The sequence below is a fragment of the Notolepis coatsorum genome (genome assembly GCF_963971535.1).
Source record: "Notolepis coatsorum genome assembly, chromosome: 4".
NCBI lineage: Eukaryota > Metazoa > Chordata > Actinopteri > Aulopiformes > Paralepididae > Notolepis > Notolepis coatsorum.
Window position 1 is genome coordinate 62,935,095 of NC_140168.1, and position 26,298 is coordinate 62,961,392.

Sequence of the window (26,298 nt, forward strand, 5' to 3'; positions counted from 1 at the left end):
CCGTGCTGCTGCTGGAGCCGAGTCACGCTGCCTCATTTCAACCCGGAGAAACTCTTCTTTAGGACAAAATCACATCAAGGTGCGTATATCTATTATACAAGGCTGCTTGGTGAGTACGAGATCAGTTAATACACATTTATAGTTGTTCTTGGGGGTGGATATTACTTTATTATCAAGTGCACGCCGGGTATGCTCTACTACTGTACATACACACTACGGTATGTTACACAGTCTCATTCAGTTTTGAAGTGCTGAAATAATTGTAATGCCCCCATTATATTGTATTAAATAGCCTGCTATCTTACTATGTGATCGTGTAAATCAATCTCTCTCTCTCTCTCTCTCTCTCTCTCTCTCTCTCTCTCTCTCTCTCTCTCTCTCTCTCTCTCTCTCTCTCTCTCTCTCTCTCTCTCTCTCTCTCTCTCCTCTCTCTCGCTCTCTCTCCAATTATTATAATGGTGAATGTAAAAAAGTTAACAGTATTGTCAAAGCAGTTTACAACATATTACAATGTAGAATGATCATTCTTAAAATTAGAAAAATAAATACATTCATAAATAAATATATAATAATAATTTGTAAAAAATAAGTTCACTCTAATAAGTTAATTAGTAATATAATACAGTGCATGTAGTTATTTGACTATTGCAACACTGGCATACTGACACATACTGGGCAGCTAGTCCAGCAGTGACTCCCTCCCCAAGGAGGACTTGGAATTGTTTCTTAATTGACAAAAGTTTGGGATTCTTTCTGTACATTTTTAAATTAATGACTCATGAATATTGTAAATTATTTCACAATGTAGGAGAAAGTGCACCTTGTTCTCGACCTCACCTGTCTTACAGTGACCACATCTCTCTCTCTCTCTCTCTCTCTCTCTCTCTCTCTCTCTCTCTCTCTCCACAAGGAAGCATACTAGGACCGTCACTGTTCCTAATTTATGCAAATTACATGTCATCAGCTTGTGACTGCAACTTGTTCCTGTTCGCGGACGACTCAGCCCTGCTGGTCTCTGACAAGAACAAGTTGCAGGTTGAACAAACCCTCAGCTCAGAACTCGGCAGAATCTGCACCTGGCTCGCTGATAACAAACTATCATTACACCTGGGTAAAACAGAGTCCATTCTCTTAGGATCAAATAACAAACTCAGCAAGACCAACGGCTTCTCTGTTACAGTGGGTGACAATATTGTCACAAGGAAAGATTAAATTACATACCTGGGGTCCATCCTAGAGGCAAATCTTTCCTGTGACAAAAGGGCAAACAATGTAATCAAAAAAGTCAACCAACAAACAAGATTCTTGTACCGGATCTCCTCCCTGGTAAACAAGAATACCTTGAAGACTCTAGCAGGAGCACTCATTCAAGGGTACTACGTCTATGCTTGCACCTCATGGTACCAAAGCACCTCAAAGGCACTAAAAACAAGATTACAAACATCACAAAACAAACTGGTCAGACTACTGCTTGACCTTACCCCTAAAACACACCTCACCCCTGCCCATTTTGACAACCTAGGATGGCTTAGAGTAGACGACAGAGTACAGCAACTTGCAATGGGCCTGGTCTACAAGATACACTACACCACTAAGGTACCCATGTACATGTCGAGGTACTTCCCAAAGGTCAGTGAATACCATGACCACAACACCAGAGGGAGTTCCACAAATCATGTTCAGCCCAGATTCGGCTCAAACAAGGGACTAAACACGTTTTAACATCAATGTGGAACGCCCTACCCACAGCCGTAAAAAAATGTGAATCCCTACCCACCTTCAAAACCGCTCTAAAAGAGCACCTAGTCCTACTGGAGGCTGCAATTTGAAACTGGCCCCGTAAATGTCCAAACACCCTCCCACCCCCCCCCCCCCCCATGTACATTTCCCTCCCCCTCGTATGTATATATTTACTGTTAGGATCTCTGTTTAACAGTACTCTATATTTGCATATCTTGTATGTCACAAATGTAACAGTACTACTGTATATCTGTATGTCATGTATGTCATAAATGTCATGATTAGATTAGATTAGATGATTCGATTAGATTTTTATATCTGAATACCTGTATGTTGTGTATGTCATAAATGTCATTATGAATTGAAAATGGGGGACCCTGATGTAAACAAGACGAAAGTCTTTCTCTGGTCTGCATCCCCTTATCAATTGTGTGTATTGAGTTGTACTGTACTGTACCCATTCTGCAATCTGTTAATTAAAGTTTCCAATCAATCTCTCTCTCTCTCTCTCTCTCTCTCTCTCTCTCTCTCTCTCTCTCTCTCTCTCTCTCTCTCTCTCTCTCTCTCTCTCTCTCTCTCTCTCTCTCTCTCTCTCTCTCCACACACAGCTTGGACATGTGTGGTATATGGGCTGTATTCGGTAGTGATGAGTGCCTGTCAGTCCAGTGCACCAGTGCGATGAAGATCGCCCACAGGGGTCCTGACGCCTTTCGCTTTGAGAATGTGAACGGCTTCACCAACTGCTGTTTCGGCTTCCACCGGCTGGCCATCGTGGACCAGCTCTATGGCATGCAGCCCATGCGCATCAAGAAGTTCCCCTTCCTTTGGCTGTGCTACAATGGAGAGATTTACAACCACCTCACGGTATGGTGGGCCTCTGACCTGTTGACCCTTTGACCCCACTGACAACGACTTGAACTGATGTGTATTCTCGAGAACAGATGCTGTAGAAACTGTATAGAGAGTTGCACACCTGTTATGCAACAAACCGAGATTTTTTGCAATAACTACATGTAATAAAGTCCCTGTGGCTTTGTGCTTTTTCTTCCGTCTCTCTCGTCCAGCTCAAGAACCAGTTTGACTTTGACCATCAAACCAAAGTGGACGGCGAGATTCTGCTCCACTTGTACGACCGCTTTGGCATCCAGAAGATGGCCGCTCTCCTGGACGGTGTGTTCGCCTTCGTCCTTCTGGACACTGCCAACAGGAAAGTCTTCCTGGGACGGGACACGTACGGCGTACGCCCTTTGTTCAAGCTCCTCACGGACGACGGGTTCCTTGCAGTCTCCTCAGAAGCCAAAGGTAACTAGAGTCAGGTGTCGGGGTGAGATGGTGATTTTATTACCCCTCCAAGCGCCTGTCTTCCCCGCTCTTTCCGGGCGAGAAATGTTATATGCCTCTTTTCTTTCTACCCTAGTTGGCATCCATTTGTGTTCTTCTGTTCCCCAGGTCTAACTGAGATCAGCCACTCCATGTCTACACCTGCCAACATAGTTCCCTTTCTTCCTGGGCACTTTGAGACCTTTAATTTGAAGCAGAACGGAAAGGTGGAGTCCGCCGAGACGGGTCGCTTCCACTGCTGCACGCAGGAGCCTTCTCACGCCATCTACGACACCGCCGAGAAGCTCCAATCAGGTGCGTGAATAAACACCTTGCGGTTGCGTAACACCTTTCTTTACATTTTCTGTTCGGTCAGATAACTACTAGTGTGATTGGAATGCGATCTCTCTCCGCCTATAGGTTTTGACGAGGAGACGGTGAAAAGCAACATCAGGACCCTGTTTGAGAATGCGGTCAGGAAGCGGCTCATGGCCCACAGGAGGATTGGTTGTCTTCTGTCAGGTAATTGAATGTTGTAAGCATGTTGTGTTGCTTAAACACATGTCGTTTTAGGAGCGGCTGGGTAGCGCAGTGGACTAAGCACTCGCCTACCACCGCAGAGACTCTGGGATCGAATCCAGCTGTCAGTCGTTGTAAACAGCGACTCCTACTGGTCGGTCGGGGTGCAGGGAGGGGATCTGGTGGTAATAGCGTGAACCTCCGCACGCGTTACGTTCCCCCAGTGAAACTCCTCGCTGTCAGGTGAAAATAATCGGCTGGCGACTCCACATGTATCGGAGGAGGCATGTGGTAGTTCTACACTCTTCCCAGGCCGACAGTGGGGCAATGCGCGCAACGACCAGGAAGGGAATTAGCATAACAACTAAATTGGGATGAGTGAAAAATACAGAAACCGCAAAAATAAATAGAATAAAAAAATAAAATAAAATGTGTAACTGTAGTAAAGATAGGGGGCACTGTTTATGTTGTTTTGTTGCAGGATGAGTTGCTGACGATACAAGGTTACAATACTACAACCTATTGGGTGGGATTTAAATACAACACAATGAACTACTGCCATATTCCTTTAAAGGGATAGTTTAATCTTTGAATCTGATATGTTATGATATGATATGTAAGTCCTTTCAGGCCATCCAGGAAGTTTTTGATTGTCAACATATTTGAAGCAAAAATGTAAGCAGTTTTCTTTTTTAGAATGAATTAGAATGTTAATGGTAGTGAATAAGGCAGCATAACGCATGAAGCATGATTACTAGAGCTGTCCCGGTTCCAGAAAAGAAAAATGTTGGGCTTCAAAGCTAGTTATTTTCAGCGAATAATCAGATGGGCTTCTTCAAAATGTGTTACTTTAACCACATGTAATATAATATAATAATATTCAATATAGTATAATATTTTCGCAATTTTCTCAGCAACTGAGCAACTGATCAGTAAATGGATTTCACCATTGAAATCAAGGTGAATTGTTAGCTAGCTAGTGTTTCAGTCACTCAACAGTAGCGTTTTTGAGAAATCATAACGTGATTTGCAGAATTCCGGTTGTTTGAGATGTGTGTTTTAATGATTCTCGACATATTTTTTTTTATCTATAGCACCTTTAAACCCTGCTTTGTGACCCTCCCCCAGGTGGTCTTGACTCCAGCCTGGTGGCTGCTACACTGGTGAAACTGGCCAAAGAGGAGAAGCTGCAGTATCCTATCCAAACCTTTGCTATCGGGTCAGAAGACAGCCCGGACATCTTGGCTGCTCGCAAGGTATGTTCACTATTGTATAACCAGGAATTTCTTTGAAAGTCTTTTAGAAATGTTGATTATATTGACCTTGGAAGAACTGGAGTTGTAGATGGACTGGAAGATAAGCATTTTGTATCTTTCTTCGACCACCATAATTCAAACTACAGGTGTGTTTAAATGCAGCGTGTACAAACATTACACATGTCCACAAACCTCTTTACAATCACATATATACACAGCCAGGTGATGTTCTGCAGAAATCGCCATGCCTCTATTTTGGGGGAAAACAACTCAAGGAATAAACAGGGATTAGCTGGTGTTTGTTCATAAATTACAACTTTAGGATAAAACAGGGATATAAATTACGCCAAAGACTACCAAGCCCCAGAAATAGTCATTACCTCTTAGCTTTAAGTGACTTGGAGATTCAGAAGCATAATATTAAATGTCCACGTAGGGAATTGAGGAAATATCCTGCAGCTGAATGGGGAAATACCATAGGGAAGACTGTAGAAGCCTGAAAATGGATCAAGCTTTTCACAAATTCTAAAACAATGTAAGCATTCTGCCGATTCTATACAGGCTAAAAACAATGGCTATCAATAGGAACAGTGTCTGTGTTTCCCCCAAAAGCAGAAAAAAGCAAGGGGAAAAGTCAAAGTACTCAGATTTGCCGGTCTGATTTATTGATGGGGGAGGTTAGGAGAAGGCAATGGAGAAGAGATGGGTCTTGAGGCAGGATCGAACAACTGTGAGGGACTCTGAGTCTCTAATGTCTTGTGGGGAGAGCCTGGGAACTGCCCTGGACAAAGCAGGAGAAGGCATACTTGGGCAGTATGTCAACTTGACCACTAGGGCTGTCTTAAATACTTCGAAGCTTCGAAGCTTCGTTCGATGGCACAAGCTTCGAACATTAAAAAAAAATCGAAGTTAAACATTTTTTTTTTTTTTTTTTTTTTAAACTTCGATTTGTGTGTGTGTGTGTGTGTGTGTGAACTACCCATCCCAGTTAGGACAGCCGAATCCCGTCCAATCTTTCGCCGTCGACTAAAGACTCACTTCTTCAACCATTATCTGAAATGATAAAAAAAAAAAAAAAATCTAACCGTGACTAACCTTACTGTCATGCACTTGTCCTAATAAACTAACCTACACTGTAACACACAACACTTTGATGAACATTGTTACTCAGCTGATAGAGTTGTACCCTTCTTGCTGTCTTGTCGTACAGAACTTGTAAGTCGCTTTGGATAAAAGCGTCAGCTAAATGACTAAATGTAAGTGTGTGTGTGTGTGTGTGTGTGTGTGTGTGTGTGTGTGTGTAGGTGTGTGTGTAGGTGTGTGTGTAGGTGTGTGTGTGTGTGTGTGTGTGTGTGTGCGCGCGCCTTGTAGAATTCCACACATAAGAAAGAAAGATACTGGGATGAATAAACAAAATAGGAAATAAAATGTAGAAATGCATGCAATACATAAATAAATATGAATCTCCATATATGAAATATAACATTTAGATAAGGTGCTACTGAGATGTTTTGGTGAGTTCTTTGTTTTTTTGTGGAAGTTGCCCTTCTTAAAAATGCATGAACATTCACTGATAATTGGTCTGTAGTGGAGTCTACAAGGTCTACATTGCCGGACCATGTAGAATCCGGACCTTGTAGACTGACATAATTCTGTGCATAGTTTAGTCTACACAGGCCATATTTCAAATAATCAAAATCTTACTTCATTCATCTTAAACATTCTTGATTTGGGGGATTGGTAGTTCCCATGAAATCTGAAGTTGTTCAAACAACAACAGCGATCCACCTTGAATTAAATCACACAGCCGAGTGAAACCTTGTTGGATGCGTCACAGTCACGAAAGGGGCTACTTAATTAATTAATCCAACCCACTTTATTTATAGAGCACATTTAAAAACAACAAAGTTTACGAAAGTGCTGTACAAGTCCCACAACATAAGATAAAAAAAAAAAAAAAAAAAAATATTAGATTTTTTTTCTCTCTCGAAGCTTCGAATTAAAATCGAAGCTCGGCCCCGAAGCTTCGATTGCCAAAAAAAGCTTCGAAGGTCAGCCCTATTGACCACATAAACATTCGAAATGAAAGTTTATTTCCTGTTTTCTAATATCAATAGCTGACAGGAAATGAACATTGGTCCAAGCTGTCCCCTAGCAACACGATTCCACTGAAACATGTGAAGATGGCGCCGCAACGATTTATACCAACTGTTGGTGCATTTAATGTGTATGACCGTCAGTCACTCATAGACATTGGATTACGGGAAACTTACCAACTGGATTACTCTCTGGATCAGCTCTCTGAACCACAACAATGGCCTGTTGAGATCTTGAGAACATCAGGTCGTGACCTCGACCCAAGGAACAAAGGATCCAGGCGGCGAGGGAAGAGAGCTGGAGTCCGTAACAGATTGAGAACCAGGCGACACCGAACACCACTACCCAGTATATTGCTAGCCAATGTACAATCAATAGACAATAAACTAGATGACATCAGAGCAAGGATTCAATTCCAGAGAGACGTTAGAGACTGCAATGTTCTCTGCTTCACCGAGACGTGGTTGACGCCGGACATCCCAGACCACGCCATCCAACCGGCCGAACACTTCTTCATTCACCGCAAGGATAGAACAGTAGAATCCGGCAAACAGTGTGGAGGTGGAATAGCCTTCATGTTGAACAACAATTGGAGCGATCCAGCCAACGTGAAGGAACTTTCGAACCACTGCTCCCCCAACTTGGAATATATATCCATCAAGTGTCAACCTTTCTTCCTCCCGAGGGAGCTAACGTCGATCATCCTGGTCGGAGTGTATATTCCACTGCAAGCAAACACTGGTGACGCGCTCTCCAGGCTCCACAACGAGGTAAACAAACTCCAGGCAGCTAACGTTGATGCTGCTATTGTGGTTGTGGGTGATTTCAATAGCGCCAATCTGAGAAAGGTATTGCCGGACTTCTATCAGCATGTGACTTGTAACACCAGAGGCGGTAACATTTTAGACCACTGTTCCTCGCAATTCAAGGGTGGGTACAAGGCTCATTCTGCTAGTGGCTTCGGAAAATCTGATCATGCGGCCATCTTTCTTTCACCAAAATATAAACAAAGAAACAAGAGCACTCCGGTAGTCTCGCGAGAGGTGCAGAAATGGGATGTGGAGTCAGAGGAGACGCTACAGGCTGCGCTTGAGTGCACAGACTGGAGCGTGTTCCGTGACAACACAGATAACATTAATGACTACATGGAGACAGTGCTGGACTTTGTTTGTACTTTGGTGGAAGAAACAATCCCCACTACCATAATTAAAGTTTACCCAAATCAAAAGCCCTGGGTAGACAAATCCGTCCGTGAAGCTCTGAAAGCGCGCACCACAGCATACAACACCGGCCTGGTGGCAGACAACATGAATGACCACAAGGTGGCGCGATACAACGTAATAGAGGCAAAACGGCGCTACAGGGATAAAATTGAACTTCAGTTTGAACAGGCTGACTCCAGAGCTATGTGGCAGGGCCTCAAAACGATGACAGACTACAAAGGCACCTCCCTCAAACTGAACAGTGACATCTCCTTAGCAAATGATCTCAATACCTTCTATGCGAGGTTTGAGGCTGGTAATAACAACACCAGCCTACAAGCCACGGCAATGGGGGGGGGTGGGGTCTGCTGATGGAGACTCAGTGTTCAGGGTAACAGAGCATGAGGTGAGGTGGACCTTTAAAAAAGTGAATATCAGGAAGGCAGCAGGACCGGACGGCATCCCCGGCCGCGTCCTAAAAGTCTGTGCCGACCAACTGGCCCCGGTATTCACTGACATATTTAACCTGTCCTTAGAACAGGCTGTCATCCCCACCTGCCTGAAGAAGTCCACTATCGTCCCTGTACCTAAAAAATCCAAGCCTGCTTGCCTCAACGACTACCGCCCTGTAGCTCTCACCTCCATAGCCATGAAGTAGTAAAGGGCTACATCTGCTCCTCCCTCCCCATCAACCTGGACCCCCTGCAATTTGCATACCGCCCCAACAGGTCCACGGAGGACGCCATAGCCCATGTGCTGCACACAGCAGCATCACACCTGGACAAGAGGAAGGGGAACTATGTGAGAATGCTATTCATCGACTACAGCTCAGCATTCAATACCCTCCAAACTCATAGCCAAGCTCAGGGACCTGGGCTTGAACTATGACCTCTGCCAGTGGGTCTTGGACATCCTGACGGGCAGACCCCAGGTGGTGAGAGCAGGCAATTGCACCTCCTCATCCATCACCCTCAACATAGGGGCCCCCCAGGGCTGTGTTCTGAGTCCCCTCCTCTACTCCCTGTACACACATGACTGTGTGGCTCAGCGGAGTAACAACACAATCATCAAATTTGCTGACGACACAGTAGTGGTGGGCCTGATCTCTGCAAACGACGAGTGGGCCTACCTGGAAGAGGTCAAGGTCCTGGCGGGATGGTGCCAGGAGAACAGCCTCTCCCTGAACGTCAGCAAAACAAAGGAGATGATTGTGGACTTTAGGAGGTCGGGGGTCAGGGACTACAGCCCCCTCAGCATCGACAGGGCACCGGTTGAGAGAGTGAACAGTTTTAAGTACCTCGGAGCCCACATATCCGAGGACTTGACATGGACCACACACATTGACAGTGTTGTGAAGAAGGCACGACAACGCCTCTACTTCCTCAGGCGCCTAAGGAAGTTCCAAGTCAGTCAGAAGATCCTTAAGAACTTCTACTCATGTACAATAGAGAGCATCCTGACTGGCAACATCACCTCCTGGTTTGGGAATAGCACTGCACAAGACCGAAGCAGACTACAGAGAGTGACACGTTCAGCCGAACGCACAATTGGAGGGGGGCTTCCCACCCTCCAGAACATTTACAACAAGCGGTGCAGGGGTAAGGCTAAGAGAATCATCAAGGACTCCAGCCACCCAAACAACTGCCTCTTTGAACTGCTGCGGTCAGGCAAGCGATACCGGAGTCTCATGGCGAGCACAGAAAGACTCAGAAGAAGCTTCTATCCCCAGGCCATCAGGCTGCTCAACGAACAATAAACACTATGCAACAACCATCAAATGCACACAGCACACACATCCACATGCACACACTCACTTTAAACAAACAACACACTGCAGCACCCACTCTCCACACTTTAGATCACCTAAACACACTTTATATTTATTGGTAAAGGATTTGCACTACAACTCGTACACCTTACTGTAAATTATACCTAAATTGTACCTCATCCCATTTCTGCTTTGCACTATATAGTATTGTATATTAGTACATTGCATAGTATATTGTATATTGTATGGTAACTCAGTTACTTCTATTCTGCATCGAACATTGTACATATGTCTATACTGAACACTGTGACTTCTATTTTTACTTCTATTTTACATGCTATACTATTTTATTTCATACTTATCTTGTCTAGCACAGTCTCTGGAGCGTAACAGTAAGAAGCATTTTGTATAAAAGTATTCTGTACTTCTGTATGACAACTATTAAACAAACTTGAAACTTGAAACTTGAAACATGTAACATACAGTAACAGACAACACATTACTGATCCATCACATACATTCTTGTTTGCTTTCCTCAGGTGGCGGCTTACATTGGCAGTGAGCACCACGAGGTGAACTTCACCAGCGAGGAGGGCCTCCGGGCCGTAGAGGAGGTCATCTTCCACTTGGAGACCTATGACATCACCACCATACGTGCCTCAGTCGGTGAGCTAGGGGGTTGAAGGAACTGTTGAAGGAACGCGCCAACGTTATGGGAAATGTGCTTACCGTCTTTTCCGGAGTCATACAAGAAGATGGGTACCAATTTCCTCTCTCTCTGCGTTCAGTAGAAAGCTATCCACCTGCACGATAGCCTAGCTTAGCACAAACTAATCGAAGCGGATATGGCTCAGTTAGCCTAGCTTAAAACTCCGGGAGAGATGTTTTTGGCCAACATCTAGGCTGGCTGATCTGTATCCGTGTCCATTAATTTTGCTAGGCTAGGCTAGCTTGCAGCCAGATAGCTTTCTACTGAACGCACAGAGAGGAAATGTATATAAATGGTATCTATCTTCTTGTCTGACTGTGGAGAAGACGGTAAGCACATTTCCCAAAATGTTGGCGTGTTCCTTTAATCATTTTTTTTGTATTCTATTTTTTTATTCTTTTTTAAACAAACATATAAACAAACATGACAACACACGATAAGATATACAAGCATTATTAACAGTGCACATCCAATGAAATCACCATTTAGTTAAATGTCTTATACAGGATATACCCCTAATACCTGCTATCTAATACCCTACACACATATGCTCTAGCTCGTACCCCCCCCTCCCGGACCCCCCATTGGATAATCCATCCATTATCCCTCGCTCCTAACCAGACACTACCATTATATGCTAGCTTTTATTCTCTCCACCACTTCTAACCACATTGTCATTTTGGATTCATTGAGACCCAAAATTCTTGCTGTAGATATTTCTTGATAAATCACATCGAGATATGTAAGAATCCAGACCTTCCGGCACATTTTTTCCGGTTGGAACCATCGTGATGCTATCAGCCACTGTGATACCCGATAAAACCAATCTCTTTAGCTGTGGATGTACTGCACACTCAAAAACATCATTCAGCAGTAATACAGAGGGGTGTACAGGTATATTCAGAGTTAAGAGATTTGATAATGGTTCCTTTAATCATTTAATTTATTTAATTTGTCCATCCAAAAGAAATTGCACCAACCAGTTTTCTTTTTTTGATATTGGAAGAAGACATTATTAGTGTTTGTTAGCAAAGCGAGCATGCGCAAGTAAAAAAACAAAACAAAAAAAACATTACATCCTTCTGTGTTACTATGTTACATATTCATTTATGGTTTGATTGATTGATTGATAATTTGTTAATGAGATGGGATTGCCCTCTACTGGGCACCTGTGATGATGTGTCTTGTATAAATAAAGGGTAAACTCGTAGTACCTTTGTTATGCCCCGATGAAGACCAATTATGTTGGCCTTTTTAGGATCTATTAGAAATGCCAGTGGAAGTTAATATTACATGGCATGTGTCCCACGGAGCAGCTTCCAAACTGTTTCACAACATAGTGAACTGTATGAGGACTTAAATGTGATGTTATACTTTATACTTCCATGCTTTATACCCCGATTGACAATAACTAGTTAACGAAAGCTAATAATTCAATCTTCTAATGTCTCAAATACCAAAACACTGGTAGTAGGCTACAAGTGCCTTCTGGGGTTTGTACTGAAGTAGCCCCCAGCTTGCAATGCACAGATAGTCTTCTTCAAATGAGCAGAATATGCCTTTACTTCTGCTAAGGCATCTACTTCAAATAATCGGCTTCTCCTCACAATAATGAAACCACGTCATCTTTTGTCCCTTTTGGCCTGAAATGAAAAGACTTGTGGACAAAAAGAGACAGATCTTAATCTCTGAAAGCTCTGAAAGTGTGGGTTTGGTGATTTGCAGCTAATCAATGTTCAATGTGTCTACTGACCTTGACAGAAATGTGCTTGGGCAAGCGGCATTCCTTTTCCTCCTGATTGGCTAATTTGAATCACACTGGAATCCCAGGAGATTAGTAGGTGTTCTTGAAAAGCTAACCAATAACAATCAGTTGGCGGTACAGACCCTCTGAAAAGCTAACCAATAGAAATCTGTTTTCAGTACAGACCCCCTCAACCATGTGGATCTGGGCCTTTTGCCCTCTCCTGAGTTAACCCTTTCACTACCACACTACCAAAGGGTTAACCCTTTCACTGCGACACTACAGAAGGGTAACCCTTTCACTACCACACTACAGAAGGTTAACATTTCACTACCACACTACTCTAGTGAAAGGTTAACCTTCTGTAGTGTGGTAGTGAAAGGGTTAAGATATTATATATTACATAAAACCTACTCCGGGGTAAATTATGTCAAACTCACATTACCAACATGAATGTATACGTTCACACTACAAGCCTTAGTGCTCAATTCAATTCTGATACTTGCTCAGATCTGATTGCTTTGTTTGGCTGTTCACATTATTATAATTTATTTTTAATGTGACCAGTGGTTACACTCCTGAACTCACCCACATGCGCAAATTAACAATAACAAAGATGGAAGTAAACACGGAGAACACACTGAAAACAAAGTTTATGGTTTAATTTATAAGTTGATGTGCAGTGGAGACAGCTAATTCATAAGCAGATGATAATAGGGGTGAGGAGGAGGTGAAAGAGAGCCATTTCTTCTTTCAATATGCTTTCAAACACAGACCGGTTATGATACGTCCCCTCAAACCTTGTTTGTACATAAGTACAAGAGGTGCACTGTACCTCCACTGACCAGCTCCATCACAGCTGTCAGCATGTTTGTATTCACAGACCTGTGATGAATATGACTGTTCAGACTGAGGTCACATTGCAAAAAAGCAGACTTGTATCTGATTTAGGACCATATATGAAAGTGGCACAAATCAGAATTGAAAAGACCAGATTCCATGTGATTTGTACTTCAAGTTTCAAGTTTCTTTAATAGTTGTCATACAGAAGTACTGTTCACATTGTTGTGAAAAAAACTGATCTGAGACACATTATAAGCAAAGATACTGTGTAAATAATGACTGTACCACTACTAGTAGCACACCGTTTTCCTAGTGATTTCCTAGTTCTTCATAATTCATAATCAAATTCCCACATTTTATTTATATTATATAGAATGGCCTCTAGGTGGCACCAAAGCCTAACTAATAAACTGTACAACAAGAGACTGCTAGCATAGAGCAATTGAGAACTTTCCTTCTTGCTTTACTGAAATGATTAAGTGCACGACCATCCAGGGGGTAATTTGATCAGTCATAACTAATGCAGGATTGTGATCTGAGAGAGTACTGCCGGTATTTCATTAGTAAATTGTGTTCAGACAGTAATAATGTTGGAAAAGTGGACCTACGTGTTTCTGCGTCCTCTTCATCCCTCCTCCCCTGCGTTTCTCTCCCTGCAGGCATGTGGCTGCATCAGATTTCTTATACATGTAATCATTTAATTTATGTCTCTCTCTGCAGGCATGTACCTGGTGTCCAAGTACATCCGCGAGAAGACGGACAGTGTGGTTGTCTTCTCAGGCGAGGGTGCAGATGAACTGACCCAGGGATACATTTACTTCCACAAGGCAAGTCCTCTATGTCCTCCAACAAGTGGGCTCTGGAGGCCCTTAGTGGGGGACTTGAATATACTTGGATTTCACCATAATTCCAGGTCATTATAAACATAGAGCATATCTTATATGATTTGGCTTAGGCAAGAATAGACAGGAGGAACGGGGACAGTGACTTTGACAGGAGGAACGGGGACAGTGACTTCGACAGGAGGAACGGGGACAGTGACTTCGACAGGAGGAACGGGGACTTTGACATCAACAGGAGGAACGGGGACAGTGACTTCGACAGGAGGAACGGGGACAGTGACTTCGACAGGAGGAACGGGGACAGTGACTTTGACAGGAGGAACGGGGACAGTGACTTTGACAGGAGGAATGGGGACAGTGACTTTGACAGGAGGAACGGGGACAGTGACTTCGACAGGAGGAACGGGGACAGTCGTTGAAACGCAGCTGACTGCAGAAATCCCTCCTCACCCTCGCGGGTGGGGGAAGGGAAATGCCACAACATCGCTAGCCTCGGCTAACAGGGAAGGCCTTTTGGATAACCACTAGGCCGCAACGACCACCGAGCGGGGTAACAGAATCCAACACAGTAGTGGTGAAGGAGGCTATTTCCGCCCTACATTGTGGGGAGTGCTTTGAGTGTCTATATAAATGTAATGAATTATTATTATCTGTCATCATTACTGTACTATCTGTCATCAGTCATCATTACTGTACTATCTGCCATCAGTCATTTTATTTTTATTTTACCTTTATTTAGCCAGATAAAACATTAAGAACAGGTTTCTTATTTACAATGTCGATCTGGTCCAATATATATATATATTAATAACAAAATTAAAACACAGTTAAGAATCATACACAATAGACAAATAAACAAACAAACAAATAAACACATGCACAGTGTGTACAAAAGAAATAAACAGGGGAGGATTAGGGGGGAGTGAAAGTATGTGTATGTGTGTGTGTGTGTGTGTGTGCGTGCATGTGTATGCAAACAGATGTGTCTATGTGCGAGTATGAAGATGAATGAGTGCTTGTATGTTGTGTGTGAGGGTGTATGCAAGTGCAGGAGTGGTCTACTAAGAGCGTGTTGAGTATATTCTTCAAGGCAGTCAGTGCAGTAAGAGCTGTAAGTTTAAGGGTGTCTTGAAAAGCGTTCCAGTCATAAGCTGCTGCAAAGTGAAAGGAGTTTCGGCCGAAGGTGGTCTTGGATCTTGGGATGTTTTACAGTACAGTCATCATTACTGTACTCTCTGTCATCAGTCATCATTACTGTACTATCTGTCATCAGTCATCATTACTGTACTATCTGTCACTGACGTTCCTGACTCACTGCACTCCTGATCCAGGCTCCCAGTCCCAAGGTGGCCGCGGAGGACAGCGTGCGCCTCATGAAGGAGCTCTACCTGTTTGACGTCCTCCGTGCCGACCGCACCACTTCTGCACACGGGTAGGGAGGGACACTCTGTTCATCCATCCATCCAGGCACCTGTATTAACATCAACAGTCTGACGGCAGGCTATAGCAGGCAGGCTGTCTATGAGCGAGTTCTTTTGGGGGCGGGTTGGGGGTAATTCAGAGTGCTGGGTTGTGATTGGCCCATTAGTGACATTCACTGTGACATTTAAGGAAAGGGTGTAGTTGATAATACTGATAGAGGCTGGGACTTACTAGACTTACCAGACTCAGTACTAGACTCACCCGACTTGCTTCTGGTCAACATGCAAAAAACTGATTGTTTTTTCATCCGTACATTTCCGTTTTATACCGTTTTGAATATGAGTATAGTTTTTTAAAAATGTTTATCCTCTTTTTCTCCGCCTGATTTTCTATGCTTTTCTCCCCATCCCAATTTAGTCGTTATGCCAATTCCCCCCCTCCCCTACCTGGTTGTTGTGCGCATGTTCCCCCTATTGGTCGGTACAAGGGAACCCTGAAGTCTACCACATGCTTCCTCCGACACATGCGGAGACAGCCAGCGGCTCTCTTTTCACCTGGCAGCGAGGACTCTCATTGGTGAAGTGTAACGCGTGGGAGGTCACGCTGCCTTCACCACTTCCTGCCTTTCGCTGAGCAGGCGCCCAGACCTGACCTGTAGGTGTCGCTGTCCACAACGCCAGATTCCCACCCACGACTTCCCACCCGCTAACTCAGCCAAACGAGTTAGTATGACGATCGGCCCAAGCCGCAGGCAATGCTGACTCCGGGAGTCGAGACCGCAGCCTCTTGCATTGGTGACGAGCGCAATCTCCACTATGCCACCCGACCGCAAATATGAGTATAGTTTGAGTGATTCTGAGTAATTCCAGGAAAAGACGAGAAAAAGGCATTTTAGTGTAATCCAGTTATCACGTTGTAATTTTTCGGCTGATTATCTAATCATCCTGAAATCAATGCTAGATTATCATTATTATGTCTCCTCATGCATACATGAAATGGCCCTCGTAGCGGGGGCGCTCACCCCCCCCACCGCAGCCAACGGTAAACAGCCACACACAGTCCACACAGATAGCTTTGATCGCGGGAGAAAGAAATATCAGATCAACGCAAGATTTTATATATAGTGTTCTTACCTTGTCTCTGATGTAATGCAAAAAAAAGAATCCAATTATCTGATCGCCATTCCAGTTATCCACAGCGATCCTGTCCCCGGCATTACAGAGCGTTACACATGAACGGGCGGGCGGGGTTAATGTTCCAACTTGTTTTTGGCGATATTCGATTGGCGGGCAATAACGAGTTAACTAGTTTTTGGCAATTAACAGGCACCCAGAAAAGTGGCAATTTTTTACTTGAACTTGAGGACTGCATACTTGTTTTGCAAAGCTTAGCTTTATACTTTATACTTTATAGGCACATGCATGAGCCTGGTCTCAAACATCTTTTTTAGCGTGCGTGCGCACGTGCCTGCGTGTGCGTGAATGTCAGCTATCATGCTCTTATGTCTTTCACGTATTTTGTGCTCATAGTAAAATCCCCTAAATTAGTATAAATCTTCAGCTTTCAGCTTCACCTTTCACTGCCGCACTACCAAAACGGTTAACCCTTTCACTGCGACAATACACAGAAGGTGTGAGGATTCGGGGTTTAGGAGAGGAGTAGGATTCAATCGCAGGATGTGGAGTGAGAGAGACGAGGCAACGAGTCGACGTTCCGATAACAATAAGCTTTACTTGAGCATAGTCACAAGGTAGACATAACAGTACGGGAAGGCACAGACACATACAGCACGGAAGGGTACTGACGGGAAAACCTAACAACAAACAATGACACGACACTGGAAACAGGGGGCGGCATGTATATATACAGGAGGTAATGATAATGAGCCACAGCTGGGGGCTACACAGCCAGGGAGCAGATTACAGAATAAGACAGAGACTGGACCGAATACCAATACACACACTGAGACAACACTAGACTAGATCACAATACAACATACTGGGGAGCACACAGGACAGATGGCAGATACACAGGGAGTACAGCAATACAGAGGGAAAGGTGGATCAGGGATAACATGTGTAGGAGTGGCAGGATTGTCCAGAACGGCGTAGTACCGCCGATGAGCACACGATGGTGCCAGAGGATACTGTCCAAAAAGTTCAGATCCTGACAGAAGGTTAACCCTTTCACTGCCACACGACAGCCGGTTAACCCTTTCACTGCCACACGACAGAAGGTTTACTATCACACAACCGACGGTCGCTGTCGTGTGGCAGTGAAAGGGTTAACATACAGTATCATGCTATTCCCATTGCTATTTATGTACCATCTGTATCAAGGGTTAAATGTAATTATACCATGGTATTACTTAAATGCAAAAATGGTACCATGGAGATCCATGACTTTTACCATGGCAGTATCATAGTAGATTATTTACCATGATGGTTAAACTAACACCATCAAACTACCATGTTACTTTTTCACGTTTTTTTAACCTCCTGTCTCATAGTCTGGAGCTCAGAGTGCCTTTCCTGGACCACAGGTTCACTGCATACTTCCTCTCTCTGCCTGAGGAGATGAGGGTCCCCAGGGTGAGTTGTGTCTATTATCCAGAGAGTGTTAAATATGTAGACACTGTAGAGAACATCTGGAGACTGTAGCGAGTATCTAGAGACTGTAGAGAACATGTAGAGACTGTAGAGAACATGTGGATACTGTAGAGAACATGTAGAGAACATGTAGAGACTGTAGCGAGTATCTAGAGACTGTAGAGAACATGTAGAGAACATGTAGAGAATGTAGAGAACATGTAGAGAACATGTAGATAATGTAGAGAACACCTAGAGACTGTAGAGAACATGTAGAGACTGTAGAGAACATCTAGAGACTGTAGAGACTGTATAGAACATCTAGAGACTGTAGAGAACATCTAGAGACTGTAGAGACTGTATAGAACATCTAGAGACTGTAGAGAACATCTAGAGACTGTAGAGAACGTGTAGAGAATGTGTAGAGAACATGTAGAGAACATGTAGAGAACATCTAGAGACTGTATAGAACATCTAGAGACTGTAGAGAACGTGTAGAGAACATGTAGAGAATGTGTAGAGAACATGTAGAGACTGTAGAGAACATCTAGAGAACATGTAGAGAACATCTAGAGACTGTAGAGAACATCTAGAGACTGTAGAGAACATGTAGAGAATGTGTAGAGAACATCTAGAGACTGTAGAGAACATCTAGAGAACATGTAGATAACATCTAGAGACTGTAGAGAACATCTAGAGACTGTAGAGAACATCTAGAGAACATGTAGAGACTGTAGAGAACATCTAGAGACTGTAGAGAACATGTAGAGAACAGGTAGAGAACATCTAGAGACTGTAGAGACTGTATAGAACATCTAGAGACTGTAGAGAACGTGTAGAGAACATGTAGATAATGTGTAGAGAACATGTAGAGAACATCTAGAGACTGTAGAGAACATGTAGAGACTGTAGAGAACATGTAGAGACTGTAGAGAACATGTAGAGAACATGTAGAGAACATGTAGAGAACATCTAGAGACTGTAGAAAACATCTAGAGACTGTAGAGAACATCTATAGAATGTAGAGAACATGTAGAGAACATGTAGAGAACATCTAGAGAATGTAGAGAACATGTAGATAATGTAGAGAACATGTAGAGAACATGTAGAGAACATGTAGAGACTGTAGAGAACATGTAGAGACTGTAGAGAACATGTAGATAATGTAGAGAACATGTAGAGAACATGTAGAGAACATCTAGAGACTGTAGATAACATGTAGATAATGTAGAGAACATGTAGAGAACATGTAGAGAACATGTAGAGAACATGTAGAGACTGTAGAGAACATGTAGAGAACATCTAGAGACTGTAGAGAACATGTAGATAATGTAGAGAACATGTAGAGACTGTAGAGAACATGTAGATAATGTAGAGAACACGTAGAGACTGTAGAGAACATGTAGATAATGTAGAGAACATGTAGAGACTGTAGAGAACATGTAGAGAACATGTAGAGACTGTAGAGAACATCTAGAGACTGTAGAGAACATGTAGAGACTGTAGAGAACATCTAGAGACTGTAGAGAACATGTAGATAATGTAGAGAACATGTAGAGACTGTAGAGAACATCTAGAGACTGTAGAGAACATGTAGAGACTGTAGAGAACATGTAGAGACTGTAGAGAACAGTGTCAGGCCCACTGCAGAGGCACTCTTTAAAATCAGCCAGTAGGGGGCGCCACAAGCTATGCAGTTGTGAGTTAGAGACCAGTGGTTCTACATCAGGTTGCCAAAGTGATATTAGTCCTAATATATTTGTGTGCAATATCCAAATCGCAGGAGGCCCTTTGTTCAAGCTGAAATGTGTCAAAATACCATTTTAAATGAAGTCGTGTGGTGCTGCAGACATGTCCTGGCCTACAAGTCTACTCATTTTACACTGCCTGTGTTGTTTTTACTACCTGTACCACCCCCCCCCCCCTTCCCCCATGCTGCTATGATGCCTGAATTTCCCCAAGGGGATCAATAAAGGAATATCTTATCTTATCTTATCTAATTAAACTGGACTTTGAAGAAGTCTTTATTCATTGCACATGTTGACAATGTCGTCATGCAGCGACACACACATGCGATGGGTGGCACACACAGGAACACACACATGCAATTCTTGGGTCACCGATGAAATTTCGTCTCTGCGCTTGACTCATCCTTCCCCCCCAAGGGCAGCCGGGAACAAACATGGGCTGCGGTGTGGGGCCGTGCCCAGGGACCAATCCAAGTGCTCCTGTCCATCTTCGTCAGGGACGCGACAGCGTTCACGATCTGTTCTGCATGTTTTTCCATTGGGTTTATATTCTGGAGGGGAAACTCTTGCGAGCACGGGGAGACCATGCAAAATGGTCCCCAAGAGGGAATTGAACCCTGGTCCTTCTAGCTGTGAGGCAACAGTGTTAACCACTACACCACCGTGCCGCCTTAAAACCTATTTGTTTGTTACAGATGACCCGCAGAAATCACAGCATGATAATTTCTATGTTTTTCCAATGAAAATTATCATTCCCTCGAATATCGTGAATGATATCAGTCAAAATAATCACAATTAGATATTTTTTCCAAAGCCTCCTGCTCCAGACGTTATGTGAGTAACCCAATGCTAAAATGGTTTAAAAATGTATGCTGGATTGTAGCTTTTTTCACCCCATTTTAGATTTCTTCCCATCCCCCAATTTAGTCATTATGCCAATTCCTTTCCAAGGGCCTCATTTATAAAGCTCTCGTACACACTAAAGAATGCCTACGCCATTCTTGAGCAAACTTCGGGATTTATATAAAACAAACTTGAGAATGGCAGAAAACGTCACATTCTGGATGATGAATGACATCATCCTTTTAGCGCTCTGTTTAAACTGACGCTGTGTTCCACGCCTCAGTCGTGCATAGTTTATATTGATTCTATATCCATAAATAAAATCAATAAATCATGGTTCATATATTGTCATTGAGCTTTGCACCTGTTCCATATAATGCCATATTGTGGGTTGGTATAAAAAGGCATGCAATTCCAATGCGTTAATGACACACAAAGGCACACAAAGGCGCAGAGGTTCGCTCTCCCCCAGATCCCCTCCCTGCTGAACAGGCGCTGCTGACCTGCTGACCAGTAGGGATTGCTATTCAAATAAATTCAAATCAAATGTATTTGTAAGGCCCGACAACACACGTTAATGTCCCCATGAGACGGACACGTCTTCTTTAAAAAAGTCAAGAAGAACAATATATCAAGAACAAAACAAAAACACCATGAAATCCAAAATAAAATGTAAAATAAATAAATTAATGCAACACTCCCAGACATACCCCACGCGAAGGTAAGGAAAAACTCAGTAAAAACCTAGCAATAGGAAAAAGGCACCACAGGCAATGTGGAGGGGAGAAACCTTAGAAGGGCCGTTCAAGGGGGGATCTCCGTTCTTAGATGTCGGTGATAGTAGTGTTGCTATAAAACAGGCGAAACAGTTGGTAAGTATGTACATATACGTGTAATGAATCACAAATAAGTACATGCAATAGCAACTGGGGTTGCTTGCTATTGCACCGGCCAGGACTCACACCGCACCAGATTGTATCTTCAACACATTAACTCAGTCATGTGTTGACATTTGATGGAAAAGCTAATGGTTTTCTATAATAGTACCTGTATCCATTGTGTTGCTCAGGATGGGGTCGAGAAGTACCTCCTGAGAGACTCCTTCAAGGGCCTGAACCTCATCCCGGATGAGATCCTGTGGAGGCGCAAAGAGGCCTTCAGCGACGGCATGATGTCCATCAAGAAGTCCTGGTACAACCACCTGCAGGACCACCTGGAGTCTGAGGTACACGCACGCACACACACACACACACACACACACACACACACACACACACACACACACACACACACACACACACACACACACACACACACACACACACACACACACACACACACACACACACACACACACACACACACACATATTTTTTTTTTCTTTTTTTTCACCAGGAAGTCCCATTGAGATAAGAGATCTCTTTTGCAAGGGAGACCTGGCCAAGATAACAGCAATAAAATGTGCCATACATCACACAAGAACACAATAAACGTGCATGTATATACAATATACAATACAATCACAGAAAACAAAAAACCAGAATAGCCTACATGATAGTAAAAGTGTATGACTGAGGGTAATACAGTAATTTTGCAGTGGGGACCCGACGATAGAAAGCAGCGACATTCTACATGTAAGAAGTTATGTAACAGCCATCAATAAATATATGACCACAGTCAATGCAGCCAGGTTTCCAATAGCGCCTACACAAACACGCACGCCCCGATCTCAAAACAAAACGTGCGCACACACAAGGTATCTCTCTCTCTCTCTCTCTCTCTCACACACACACACACACACACACACACACACACACACACACACACACACACACACACACACACACACACACACACACACACACACACACACACACACACACACACACACACACACACACACAGCATTATGTACGTCACGTGGAATCCCAAACACTACACAGATTAGGCGAAACTGCAAATGATCAGGCCTATACCAAGAATAACTTCAGTATGAGTACAGCATATTTAGCATATTGTTAACCCTTTCACCGCCGTACTACCAAACGGTTAACCCTTTCACTGCGACAATACACAGAAGGTTAACCCTTTCACTGCCACACAACAGCCGGTTAACCCTTTCACTGCTACACGACGGCGACCATCGGTTGTGTGATAGTAAAGGGTTAACCTTCTGTCGTGTGGCAGTGAAAGGGTTAAAAGGGCCAAGGCTGGCTTATGTAAATTAAACACATGACTTACCATCAGAAGAGTTAAAGGCGGCACTGAACCTCCTCAGCACGGTGTCCTTCCACTCAGTTGTACATTTTCGCGTGAGGTCTTTCTCAAACGCCAACTGAACCAACTGGGCCTTCCGTTTGTGGAGCATTGTGCGTCTGTGGTCCGAAAAAACTTTCCATAGAGTTGAGAACGAGTTCTCGCACATTGCTGTGGAGGCGCCGAAAGTTAATGTGTGCTTGAAAGCAGTCAGTACACTGGGCATTGCCACGAGAGATGTGTGGTACTGTGATATAATGTACTTTGTGGTCCAGATCCCCTCCTCGATTGGCTGTGATTCTTTTTCCGTCTTGAAAAACTGTTTTGCAACTTCATACTCTGCCTCAATTATAGGCGATCGTGACAGGTGCATGATATGCTTCACAGCTGTAGCATCTAGAAATGTATCACTCTTTGGATCGAGTGCAGCAAGTGCCCTAGCCAGTTGAGTGTTGCGTTCACTAAATCTCTGATCCATTTCTCCAACAACTGACTCGATAATGCTATAGTACAGTCTCTTGAGTTCTGTTTTGCAGTCATCATTCCTCTGTCCTGTAGTTCCCTCAACCACATACCCATCCATATTCTTGTTTGTTGTGCGTTTTCCCCATAGATTCAGATGTATCATTTGAGTTGTTATAACTGTTTCTTCTGGACCCTCTCTGAACACAGCCAGCTCTCAGTATGTTGAGGGGACGTGGCTCTCTGTTTATTGAAAGGAGATGTCAAGATAGTATCATAATACACAAATCTTTCAAATGTATACAGATCCATGGGACCAGATTTACATTGGCTAACCTGTGCTAGCAGGTGATAAGTAAATGGTCACAGTTGTTGTGGATGTTTTTGAACAACTAACATGAACTAGTTTCATTGCTTGTTTGTGGACTAGCTAGCTGATATCCTTTACAACTACTGACAACTGACTGTTGGGCCAATCAGGGGTTTCAGGGAAGTAGATTGGATATCTGAAATGGTTAGATTCTGTTGATATTCAGTAGGATAGTGATCAAAGGGCTTTAGTCATTTCCACAACAACAGTTCTAACATTTTGGGTGATTTTACATGCAAAATAATGCAATGAGATTGAAAAATGTTACAGAATTTTTTAATACTTTATTGAATCCACAGATGATACATCACAAACATACTCTACATAGGATTCTAATCCATATGATATATGCATACGTATTCAAATCCTCCACATTTATTCAAATCTCTGTCCACATTCACTTGCTCCACAACTCTCTCACATTGCTCGTACGTTTATTGTGACTGGATCTTGTCTAGACGTCGTATAATTGCATGCCAATTAAATACCTCTGAACAGGTCCTGCATTATTATTATATTATTATTCTGAGCACAATGCGATCGGCTCTTTTATCTAAAGGTCGCTGTTTAACACATCCTGTTCATGATCAAAAAAACATATTCTAAAAGAAGTGTAACTGTTTCCGGTGAAATGAGGAGCAGCTGTCACCTAGGGCCGCTCGATTATGGAAAAAATCCTAATCATGATTGTTTCGATTGATATTGAGATCACCATTATTAAACACGATTGCTCATTGATCTGAGAACATCATATGACGATGATTTAATTAGTTTTACCTCTCTTCTCAACCAAAGGCTGCCTTTCTGTCAGCTTCTATGAGTTAACAAAGACATTTCAAAATAACTGGAGAAAAGCGCCATGGCTCCCTCTCAAATCAAGCTGAAACTACTGTTGGGGCTTTGGGGGAGGGGCGAGGGGCGGAGTGCAGCGCTGTGAAGGAAGGGTGCGCTGCATACAAAACGAGAGCAACGCAGCAAGCGACACGCTAATAGTTTTATCTCAATTATCTTGTATTCATGATCGTGGGAAGCCAATATGGTAATTTTATTTGAAATTCGATGAATTGCCAGCCCCACTGTCACCATTGAAGTTCATGTTTCAAGTTTGTTTATTAATTATCACAATAAAATACACATACTTTACGGTGAAATGCTTGGTTCTGTATGAGCCCCTGAGAGTGTGCTTCATACAGTAAAAAAACTAAGTAAGTAAGAAAGTAAGTAAAGAAAGTAAGGAATATACAATATACATATATACAATATACAGTACAATATACAATCTAAAGTACAACCTAGGTACAGTCTAAGTACAGTGAGTAAAATGAGTAAACAGTGAGGTACAATGCAGAAAATGAAGCGACGAGTGATCACCCAGCGTATCCTCTCCTCTCCTCCCAGGTCAGCGACTCCCAGCTGGAGAAAGCTCACAAGACGTTCCCCCACAACCCCCCCAAAACCAAAGAGGCCTACCACTTCAGGGAGGTGTTCGAGAAGCTGTACCCGGGCCGGGCCACGTGGCTGTCCCACTACTGGATGCCCCGTTGGATCAATGCCACCGACCCGTCGGCCAGGACCCTGTCCATCTACAAGCCTGAGAAGGACCAGTGATGATCTGACAGGACGGAGCTGGCAGCTAGGGGGCTAGTCCCCTGGCATCATCATCATCATCATCATCATCATCATCATCATCATCATCATCATCATCATCATCATCATCATCATCATCATCATCATCATCATCATCATCATCATCATCATCATCATCATCATCATCATCATCGTCATTACCACAAAGTCTTACACTGGTAACCTCTTGTGTTGTTCACTGACGTAGGGATTGTCATGTTCTGAGCTCAATTTGACTATATTTATAGGAAAATTTGTTTGGGAAAAACGTTAGCCTTAGACTTGTTAGTCGGTATATTTACATCAGGGTTCACACAAGGTCCTTGAAGTGCTTAAAGTGCTTGATTTTTTTACCAAAAAAACTCAAGCCCTGGAATTCCTTGAAAACAGCAAATTTTTTAACAAGGTGCTTAAAAAGTCCTTGAAATTCAAATCAACCATTCGCATTGAACGTTTTGTTCATCCATGATAAAATTGTTCTGAATCAAGAAATTGAATATTTTATTTAAAGTGTAACTAATTGTGTGAAATTGGTTTTAAGCCATAAATATTGGATTCGATTTTTTTTCTATAAAAACAGCATTTAAAAGGACCATTTAAAATGAAAAATATTGCTTGGAAAAGTACTTGAAAGTCCTTGAATGTCATATTGCAATGTCTGTGGGAACCCTGTTACATTGCCTGCCATTTTTTGTTTTTTAACGTTTGGAATATAGAGATTCAAGGGTCTGGCCCTGCTTACTTAGGTGCTGCTTTTCTGAATTTATCAGCAATTGGATTTATCTCTGGACCAGTAATATTTCAGTGTCTATATCATTCCTGACCAACTACGGTAACAACGTGTTGTTTACTCACGTGGCTACATGTAAACATATAGGCCAGTGGCGCCTTGTACTACAAGTCAAGTGTTCCTTCATGAATCCCCTTGAGGAAGTTCAGGTGT

The 26,298-nt window shown here is 43.1% G+C and overlaps 1 protein-coding gene across 1 annotated transcript; it reads left to right on the plus strand.

Annotated features, from left to right (window-relative positions):
• LOC311227067 (asparagine synthetase [glutamine-hydrolyzing]-like) lies at positions 1-26,298 on the plus strand. Its single transcript, XM_084312587.1, has 12 exons — positions 1-79; positions 2,349-2,604; positions 2,805-3,042; positions 3,190-3,375; positions 3,481-3,582; positions 4,708-4,835; positions 10,442-10,568; positions 13,919-14,025; positions 15,372-15,472; positions 17,972-18,053; positions 21,711-21,866; positions 25,128-26,298. The coding sequence occupies exons 2-12, from the start codon at positions 2,356-2,358 to the stop codon at positions 25,335-25,337; spliced, it is 1,686 nt and encodes a 561-aa protein (XP_084168713.1). The 5' UTR covers positions 1-79; positions 2,349-2,355; the 3' UTR covers positions 25,338-26,298.

Excerpts from the sequence above, each read along its gene's own strand:
- LOC311227067 (XM_084312587.1), top strand. The coding sequence starts at position 2,356 with ATGTGTGGTATATGGGCTGTATTCGGTAGTGATGAGTGCCTGTCAGTC. Across the intron at positions 2,605-2,804 it reads AGATTTACAACCACCTCACG|CTCAAGAACCAGTTTGACTT; the intron begins GTATGGTGGGCC and ends TCTCTCGTCCAG. Across the intron at positions 3,376-3,480 it reads CGCCGAGAAGCTCCAATCAG|GTTTTGACGAGGAGACGGTG; the intron begins GTGCGTGAATAA and ends CTCCGCCTATAG.